This window comes from Protopterus annectens, chromosome 15.part0, assembly GCF_019279795.1.
Source record: "Protopterus annectens isolate FY-2018-M chromosome 15.part0, PAN1.0, whole genome shotgun sequence".
NCBI lineage: Eukaryota > Metazoa > Chordata > Ceratodontiformes > Protopteridae > Protopterus > Protopterus annectens.
In genome coordinates, this window is record NC_056749.1 from 489606042 (window position 1) to 489616764 (window position 10723).

At 39.0% G+C, this 10723-nt stretch overlaps 1 protein-coding gene across 1 annotated transcript in view; it reads left to right on the top strand.

Annotated features, from left to right (window-relative positions):
• The first annotated feature begins 3863 nt into the window (after window positions 1–3863).
• The window catches only part of VBP1 (VHL binding protein 1), a 511617-nt gene continuing 504757 nt past the window's right edge, over window positions 3864–10723 (top strand). Inside the window, exon 1 of the mRNA XM_044057219.1 lies at window positions 3864–3996. Coding sequence (XP_043913154.1) covers window positions 3919–3996 — 78 coding nt within the window. The 5' untranslated portion in view covers window positions 3864–3918. The remainder of the gene's footprint in view (window positions 3997–10723) is intronic.

A 10723-nucleotide genomic window follows, 5' to 3' on the forward strand; every position in this document is an offset into this window, starting at 1 on the left:
AGTGATTATAATCTGCTTGTATGATGGTCTACCACGTGTTTAGTAATAAAACTACTTATGGGTGCAATACTGCCTTTCAAAAATGCATTCTTTAACTGCTGCTCATATAGGGAATCTTGTGTCTGATCTTCAGGCACTTGCATTCCACAGTGATTGTTAAAGCATTCCAATAATCTGGAAAAATATCTATCAACAGTTTCACTTTCTTGTTGGATGCATTGATTAATGCAAGTCCAGTCTGCCCTAGGCTTCCATTTCTCAGAAATTCGGTCTGTCAGACCTTTCACTCTGTTGTCTAGTTCTGCGCTGCTATGTGGGAGGGGTCTAAGTGCAGCGTCACAGGGATTCCAGTTGCCATTGATCATGTGCCAATCTGGACCTACTATTTGACTGACTACGTTTTCTACTTCCTCTCTATTTAAGTGATAACTTAATCTCATGCCCTGTAAGTCTTCTAAGAATTTTCTAAAATTAACTTTTGGATGGGGAATTCCCTCTGTGGCTTTCTGGATGTCTTCCGGTGTCCACGGTCTGCATACTAAGAGAGTTGGGTTCTGCCCTTCTTGTCCTGCCTGAGGATTTGGTACCTCTATATGTGGGCATATCTCTTCTTCACTCATAGCTTGTGAATTTCCATTCATTTGATATAATTCAATATCCCCTTTTAAATTACGTGTTCGAGACCTAGTCTCGATAGGATCTCTAACAAACGGTAGTGGTTTTATAGGAACAACTGGATATCACGGAGGTGGGTCAATTTGTTCTTTTGCTTCATAAGGGAACCGAAACCGGAGTGGGCGGAGGGGCCGATGCTATAACCAAGTTATTATCCTCTTTGTCTAGAAACATTGCTTTTGAATTTTTATTCTTTTGTTCTCTTCGGTTTGCTTCCTCAATCCACCTGTGTGCCTGAGGAACTCCTAGTTTACGCTGTTTTTTAACCCGACCTTTAGAATCGTTTTTTAACTGTCTAATAAGTTTGATAAGCGAGGATCTTTCTAGTTTCCCATCAAATTCATATTTATTAACCCATTTAGTATAATATTTAACGTTATCGGCGCACTGTGATTGCATATATTTTGCATCTTCAGTTAACGGTGGGCTTTGGGGTCTTTTTGTTTTTGTGCACGTATTACCCATTTTGTTCTAACCTTTTTTAAATGTTACGTAACCCGTTTGTTTTTAATGTGGTACCACCAAGTGTTTACAGTCTCTTCAGACTACCTGCCTACTTATTCTGTTTCCCTGATCTATGACAAGATAGCAATATTTCTGTTTTACAGAACAAATACAATCAAGTCCCTGATCTAAAACAGAAAAAAGTAGATTCACCTTACCTGAGCTTCAGCGATTGGTCACTCACTGTTCAAATGGAACCCGCCTTCAGTCGTAGATCAGAAAAGTGGCTGGCCTCTTTTGCACGACAATTCAGTTGGAGGTCTTTCAATGAAGAAGTATGTGTGGGATCTTCCCTGCGCAGTTTCATGCCACCTGGCCCACCTGATCCCAGGCTAAACGAGGGTTTCTGTCTCCAAAGGACCAAAAAATGTTAGAGATAAATACTTTAAAAAGACCAAAAGCATAAGGTTCAGTTCAGGTAACTTTATTCTTGCGCAAGGAGACAAAAAATGCAGTTACAGAGTTTGTCTGACTAAATCAGGAAGTGTCACAGTTATTATACCTTTCTTTCAAGACATTGCCCACTACGACTGACGTAGCAGATCACCAGTTCATAATTTTGTTATTTTACAGATATTTCTCATATTTCTAGCTGACTCTTCAAAGTTTAAAAAAGATTTTTCAGTAAACAGGATGGCCTTGATGATCGCTGGTCAAATTATAACTTTCTTACTATGTGATGTTACAAGTCTAGGTACTATGGCTAATTTAAGCACAATGCAAGTACAGATTTCTGAAGCAGTTTATTGTTCTTTATATCTAACTATCTTGCAGCTTGTGCACTTTTTCATCAACACGAACAGAGCTTATTGTCTATAATGAATGGATCTACAGAAATGATTATTATTTTCCTTTCAATTTCCTGACCTAGCAGAAAATCACCTGCTTTCCAGTACATTTCCAAGGCATAAACATGTATTTTGCTGTGCTAGCAAACTAGGTCAGAGTGCATCTGGCAGTGTCAGAAAGCACAATTTCAGAAAAGCACATTTTCAGTCTGAAATAAAACTAATGCTGCATATAGAATAAAAACGTGTTAATCTTCCCTTATTAGAATAAGCATTGCACACATATGTTAATACATATTTTTCTAACACATCTGATGCGTCTAAAGTATGATAGGATGCTGTTTGTTCGTGCACTTTGTGTATACATGGAATCACTTGTGTGATATATAACAGATCAGTTTAGAAAATGTACTAAATGTAGTATTTGTGCTCATGTGAGTTTAGTTTTGATTTTGTACAGAAATGCTGTTTCATTTGCTTATGGTGTTGTCATTGTTTTGCAGATTATAAAATAAAAGTTTTGGATTTGACTCAAAAGTGTGTCTTTTTGAATTTTACAAATGTTCAACCAGGCCCCATGGCAATGGCGCTTTTTGCACAGTGCAAAAATAAGGTGTTCCACATTTTGATTCTGTCACGCATTGTTAGGGTTTGTGTTCCACATTGGCCTCTTAAAAGGTTGATACCGAAGGTCAAAAGTGCTCTGTCTCGCTATACTACTGTTACGTTTATTTAGTGTGTGCTCTGTTTTGCTGGCAGGAAATGGCTTTTGTAATAGTTGCCCGAACATTCTTCTCATTTTGAGAATTTTTTTTGTCTTATTATTAATGGCAATTTAGTAGATTTGTGATTATAATTGTTTGTTGTATTATCCTAATGTTGTTAATATGTTGATATGTTTGAAATAACATTGTTTTAAAACGAGCTTTAACGGTAACTCCTGATTCCAAGTCCCAACATTCTGGTAATGAAGGGCAGCTTAACAAACTGTTTAAAAACGTTAACGGAGAAGAGCAGTGTTCGAGATTTGCACTTCTCTTGCATTTTCGGTGTTTTATTTTTATCTTCCTTTCGGAACTCGACATTTCAAAAGGGAACTAGTATTAACACACAGTCCACCAGGAGAAGTAAGATCATCATATTCCATCTCTTTAACACAAGGAAATACGTAGCCCTTGTATTCAAGCGCTCCACACCGGGTTATGTTAAATACGACGACCTGTATTATTATAACTGTTATGACTATTATCATCATCACCGTTGTTATTATTTACTAAAGATAAAAACAGACTCCATTCCTTTGAGTAAATTCAATGATACTTTTCCTAGGGGAGGGGTGAGAGGTCGCTCCTCCTTTGTATAATAATTAATATTTACAAATCAGTATTACGGAAAATATAGCTTTAAAAAGCGCGGGGACATTGTACAATAAACACTTTTGTTTTATTAAACGCTACATGCTCTGCCAGCGTTGTTGATTTTTATATCTCATAACATCGTAGGAGTGCTTCCGGAAATCCTGGTAACGGTACGAGAGCTCTGTGGTAATAACTTTATGTCTGGAGTGTTAAATTAGATGGATAACTATCAGTATAACTATAAGACACACGACATTTCCTTTAGTTATTTGGCGCATTATATTTATACCATAAATTAAACTATGTATAACTTGATGCCCCCGTGTTTCCACTGTACTCTTGCAGTGTCGTAGCAGTGACAGATGAAAGTTTTATTGCTGATGCTGCTGGTCGTCTGGGTAATGTAAATGAAGGGCTGAACACTTGGATCTTGCCAAACTTCCGGTGTTTTGACATTCAGAATATGGCGTTTCTGAACTGTCTGTTGTCCAATTATGTTGCTATATGTATTTCCATTTAAGTAGGAGCGACGAGAGTTTTGGCCTTATGGTGTTCTGATTGGATTGAAGTGACGTTAGTTACGTGAGTTTTACATGATGGCGGCGACCACAGAGAGCTGCAATGCTGTACCTAAGAAAGCTCATTTGGGCATTCCTGAGGCTGTATTTGTAGTAAGAAAATGTTTGAAAGTGGTTGTGTATTTGTAGTTCTCTTCTAGTTACAAAGTTATGAATAAAAGAAGCAGTTTTTGGTAGACACACAAGGGGAACTTAGGGGCCTGCATGAGAGATGGGTGGGTTGTGTCATGCATCCTCAAAACCAGCTGACTGAAGGAAGTTAACAGCTGTGGTGTTTATGTTTTGAAAGATTTGCATATGTCATAGTTAAGATGTTATCATAGAAACTGTTTGTTTTGGAAGTTTTTTTGCAAAGTTCTATTTGTTAGTAATGATTCTCATGACTATAAATATAAGCCAACTAGGCTGTGAGTATCTCCAGTGTAAACCTCTGTAATCTACAGAGACAGCAAACGAATGTTTAAAGCAGTGCTCGTGGCTTTCTTGCAGACGTTTTCTGTTTGCTTTTTGAATGACCCATTGATTACCAGCTTGTTAACTGTTTGTGTCTCGTCAGTTTAGTCTTTTATAATATTTGGTGAACAAAACTAGATCACATTGGCAATCAAAGTGGCAGCGGTTAGGTGGTGGTTTCATTTAATTTCTGGTAAGTGAATGAGCTGTTTTAGAAATTGTTTGCAAGGATTTGTTTTGTAGATACAGCATCATATAGCTGAATTCAGAATACCGCAACGTGGCTTAACTTGATTTTCGGTTGATTTGTGTATTTTTCACGAGGTCTTTAGTTTTACTACAGTTGCTTTGTGAGGCATCAGTGAAAGTCTTAAAGTTGAATTGCTGTTTTGAAAAGATAGCACTGGGGTAAATGGGGTCAAGACTGTGTGCATAAATTAGCTGTACAGTATTTACCTGAAGTGTAACTGTGATATAATTACATGGGAAATGATTAATTGTGGTGACAAAGGAGATTATCTCCACATAGCATAAAGGTAGTGGGTAATTGTAGTAACCAAGAAGCACATTTACTATTTGGACTGTTTGAAAGATTATCACATGCACCAAGTTGTTACTAGTATAATAGTATGTATGGTCTATTTGCATAGCTGCACCTTGTTCATTAATGTTATTCATGTAATAGTGTTGTGTGTAGACAGCTCATACTAGTGTCTAAATTATTTCTATAAGTTTGTGCTGTTACTGGTGGATAGAATCACATTAGAGAACCACGACAGATTGCTGCTCGCTATATTTTTGTTTGTGGCTGCATAACTGTCTGGTTTTTGTTTTCTAATGTTCTTCCAATTGGCTCAGTATCTGCATATACTAAGTAGTGGTTCTGGACATTGCATGTGGTAGCTATTTGCTCAGTGTGTTTTTTATAATCTTTATAATATATATTTACCATCTCAAAAGTGCTTACTCCTCTCTGTACTCTTCTTTTCTAGACCTAACACCACTCTTAAGTATTCAACTGCGGTACCACCTTTAACATTCCTATAAGAAAAGTGCAGTCCGGGTCTGAACTGTCTGCAAACAGCTACAGTTAACTTTGAGTATGTGTCTAACTGTTTGAGCCAATCTTCATTTTCCCCTGGAGAGCACTGTGCTTTGGCTGTAAGCAGCCCCACCACCACCACACACATCTTCCACTTTCTCTTCTTCCCTTCTGTTAGCAAATAGTATCCATAACTGATCAATACTGTGTGTTTGTTTATTTAAACTATACCACAGTAGCCTACTGTTATAAGGTTATCCTGGTTTTCCACCTGAGAAATTAAGACAAGACTTACAGTTTCAGAGCAGTCCTTGGTCAATTGTGATTGTTCTTAACACATACTTGTCTTGCTTTGTGATAGGTTAGGGTCTCTACCTGCTACACTCCCCACCCCCAGTGGTCCCACCTTTATTGCACTCAAACCCCTCCCATCTTTCCAATATCCAACCACAGCGCTAACCCAACACTACCTCCTCCATATTCCCTCTACTGTCACACCTCCTCAACTGAAATATACAAGCATACCTTTCCTTTGCTCACTGCATGCACTCTCCTTGCATATCTTACATGCTACCAAAGCTCCATCATTCCCCCACTCAACCACTACCACTGTACTACTACTCACACCACCACCCATGTCTCACCCATACTCAGCTCCCCTCCCACCAGCTCAAGAACCATCCCTATGCACCCCCCACATATTCTACCAACTATATTACTCAAACGTAAAGCATCCCTACAACTTAACATAGTAACCCTCCCACCATACCTATTACCCACAGAGAACAATCATAAAATTTCCCTTATAAACAAACACATTCAAAAACTGAGAAAACTAATACTCTCATGCATATCAAAACTAGCCCTAAGTGGAGACATCCACCCCAACCCTGGCCCTGCCATCTCCAACCCCAATCCTCATAATCAAACTAGAAATCACAACTTCTCCCATATTACAGCCAATAGAAAGTCAAGTCAAAATTTATTTATATAGCATCTTACAGACAATAAATGCCACCAAAGTGCTTTACAAAACAATAATCAAGAAAAAATAATAAATAACATATAAAATTAAAAATTAACTAAAAATAATGAATAACATAAAACAAAACAACATTAACAATCATTTCACCTCATTAAAGGCCGTTCATAAAAATAAGTTTTAAGGTTTTGCTTAAAAAATTGTCACAGAAGAAGACTGTCGAATGTATGAAGCCAAGTGACTTCCTTCTACTAAGCCTAAATATTAGAAGTATATCCAACAAAGTCCATGAACTCCATGCCACCATAGACTTATACTCCCCAGATATAGTCGTCCTGACAGAAACCTGGCTAAAACCTCACATTCCCAGTGAGCAAATACTCCCTACAGGTTACAGCATACTAAGAGTAGACCGCCTAAACAAAAAAAGGAGGTGGTGTAGCTATAATATTTAAACAACATCAAAACATCCAGATCTTAAAATCATCAGCTCCACAAATAGGCAATGAAGAAATAATATAAACCAACCTCAAAATTAACCAAAACAAAACCATCAACATAATTGGATGCTACTTCCCACCTGGCCAAAATATCCCTCCACTAGAAAACCTCCTCAGCTGGTCTACCCACCATCTCCTCCAAGAAACTATCATCTTAGGTGATTTCAATATTGAATGGCAATCCTGTTCTGGCAACAATCCAACCCATCATGTACACCTTCAATGCTTCACCCAACTACTCCAGTCACCAACAAGGATAAATAAAAACTCCAGCAAGCACTCTACCCTGGATTGGATACTAGTCAGTAAGAACCCCCAGTCATATATAACAGGCTGCTTATCAGATAGCCTCAGTGATCACTCCCCAACATTCCTACTCAAAAAATACCTGTACCAAGCTAAACCTGTCATCTATCGTCAAATACATAAAAAAATAAACTTTAACCCACTCACATTCATCTCATCCCTCAAAGAATGTAACTGGCATGCTCTAAAGTACCTCAGTCTAGATGACGCAGTTGAATCTTTTAATACTACCTTCCTGAACATCCTTAATTACCATGCCCCCATAAGATTTTCCAGAACCAAAGCACAACCCTCCCCATGGCTACAGAAAACCACTAAGTCAGAAATGAAAAACAGGGATAAAGCCTGGGAGCACTGGCAAAACCAAAACCCCAGCTAGACAGAAATTCCTAGAACTACGCAATAGAGTCAAAAAGCTAATAAAACGGGACAAATTCCAATACTACCAGTCTGCCCTAGACTCCTCACAACACACCTCCAAACAATTCTGGTCCTCCATAAACTCCATCCTCCACCCAGGTAAAGTCAGTACCCCTCCTCCTAACATCCCTCACTCCTCAGAAAATATTGCTACCTCATTCAACACACACTTCACCCAAACCATACTATCACTAGCTAAACAACACAACCCCCCTCCCCTCTAACCCACACCTTCAACTAGTAATCTCCCCACTGCCTTCTCTTTTTCTCCTGTACCTACCTCCAACATAAAAAACTCTTAACTAAACTTAAACCCACCAAATTAGCAGCAGACAACCTCCCAAGTGAATACCTACAAATCACAGCTGATGCTCTGGCCTACCCAGTATCCATCTCGATTAACCAATCTCTGTCAGAAAGTTACGTTCCCACATTGTGGAAAGTCTCACATATAATTCCCCTCCACAAAGGTGGACCCTCTGCAGAACTAACCAATTACTGCTCAATAGCTATTCTCTCTCCACTCTCCAAAATACTAGAGAGGTGCATACACTCTCAGGTCTCACACTACCTCCTTACTAACAACCTCCTTTCCAGTACTCGGCATGGTTTCCGACCAAACCATAGCACCACCACTGCCTTACTCTCCTTTACAAACACTATCCTTCAACATAAAAACAATGGCTATCTCTCCTCTGCTACTTTCCTAGACCTGTCTAAAGCATTTGACATGGTCCCACACAAACAACTTATCTCTGTCCTCAATAACCTATCCTTCTCACAATCAGTCAACAACTGGTTTCAGAGTTACCTGTCTGACCGCCAACAATCCGTTGTATGGCAGAATGACATCTCCCCAACTACCTGTCTCCATAGGGGTTCCCCAAGGATCCATCCTTGGAACCCTACTTTTCTCTGTTTACACCAATAATCTAGCCTATGCCACCAAACATGGCACACTCATCCAATACGCAGATGACTCTACCATCATCTGCTCAGCCCAGTCCCTACCCAAACTGCAAAAAGTCACACAGGAAGCCTTTTCCTCTGAAACATGCTTATCCGATGCCCAATTAATACTCAGCCCAAACAAAACTAAACTACTCATCTTCCAAACCACCAAACATACTCAAAACAACTCTCACTTTAACATCACAGCAAAAGACAACACCACTATATACCCAACTGAACACACCACATTGCTAGGAGTGGAAATAGACAATAAACTAATATTTGACATTCACATATCTGTGACCATAACAAAAGTCCATAAAAAACTAGGAGCATTATACAGAAATAAACAATTTCTCACCAAAGCAGCAAAGATTTCAATAGCAAATTCCCACCTTATCTCCACCCTACTTTATGCCTCTCCAGTATATACCAACCTAAGGCAATGTGATCTAAACAAGCTAGAAACCTGCTACAACAAAATCGCAAAATTCGCCACAGGGGCATCCTACCGTAGTCACCACTGTCTCTCACTTGCTGATTGGGCTGGCTTGAACTCCCTCACCTCCTTCAGTGGTATCAACTCTCACTCGCCCACAAACTAGTAAACCATCCACTAAATGTCCCATCCCTCCAGAATCTACTCCAACCCTATCGCACCACCAGACCACTAAGATCCAGCAACAAAAATCAATTGCAGATCACTAAAGCCAGTAACTCTGCTGGTGAAGCACTATTCTCTTGCGCCATAGCCAAATTATGGAACTCACTCCCACCCACAATTACCTCCATACCATCATGCACCAACTTCAAAACTTTATTACAAGCGCACCTAAAACATGCTGGCTATGCCCTTGCAACTCCCACTCTAATATCATCAACCCCATCCAACTACTGCCTTTCTTTCACCTCCACTAACTACCTTGATGATAGCAAGCTCAGATGCTCATAAGCCTAGTACTTATTATACAGCAGGAACTTCTCATTGTTACATTTGTTAATGCCTGTTATGTACTTCACAGATAGTTGTCTACTGATGTACTATGTTCTTCATCTGTAAATATGTTGTAAGTAATTTCTATGTTAAATTGTTAATCACTATGTAATCCAATGTAACTACTGTCTGTTTATTTTACTGTGGAGCTTTCCTCCCCGGGCCTCTGCTGAAAATGAACCCACGTCCAGTCGGACACTCCCGGTCAACAAATTTAAATAAATAAATAAATCACTTATTTGGTTCCCCTTCCCTGTAAATTGTGCATATCAGGAGGATTGTTATAGTGGTGTGGGGAGGTACAGCCCCTCCACCATCCAGGTCAGACTTGGCAAGGTCCTTTGAGAAGTACAGGAGCCCTGTCTTAAGTATGAAGTACACAAACTCATTACTGTTGGTCACTGTAGGTGACTTGTGCCATTGCATGTCTTCTGTTTGTGGAGCTCTCTTTTTTTTTTTCCCTCTGAAAATGGAGTGTATCTACTAGGATTAGACTGCTTAACATAGCATGCTTATATTAAATGTTTTTGGAATACTGGGTAAACTGCAGAGCTTTGCCTTACAAAGTTCTGGGTCACTTGGGTTTTGTAGTAAAACTCCGGACAGATGATGACTTAATGAGTTATGTTTCTGTGGCTTATTTACAGTTTGTATTGAGAACAGCATTTTATGTGCTGGTATGAAATGATGTAGAGTGAAACCATAGGAGCAGGGTTATTTAATCTTACATGTTTGTGGACAGCTTTCGAGTTTACAACCTATTAGCCTGTATTAAATTTGATTACTGTAACATTTTACTGTATGTGTGTGTGTGGCTAGCTAGTAACATTAACTTTAAGTAACTGGTTATAACTTCTACACACAGATTTTTGTACAGATGTTCTACAAGGTTTTATTGTGGTCTAAAAGCTGCTGCCAGTTTGAATAAGTAGATGTTGCCCTTGAATAAAAAGTACTCATTCTTACAAGTGATTTTTAAATATCATGACTTCAAACACCTCTAGTAGTTTTGACACTGGTGTATTTGGTTAGCAGTGCTATTTTCCAGCTCGCTTGTTGAACTATGGAGTAGCCCAGCTGCTATCACAGTAATAAACTGGTTTGTTGGTTGCTACAAAGTAGTAGGTCAGTTTAGCCTGTGAAGTCTAGCATCTGCTGTCCCACTTGTACAT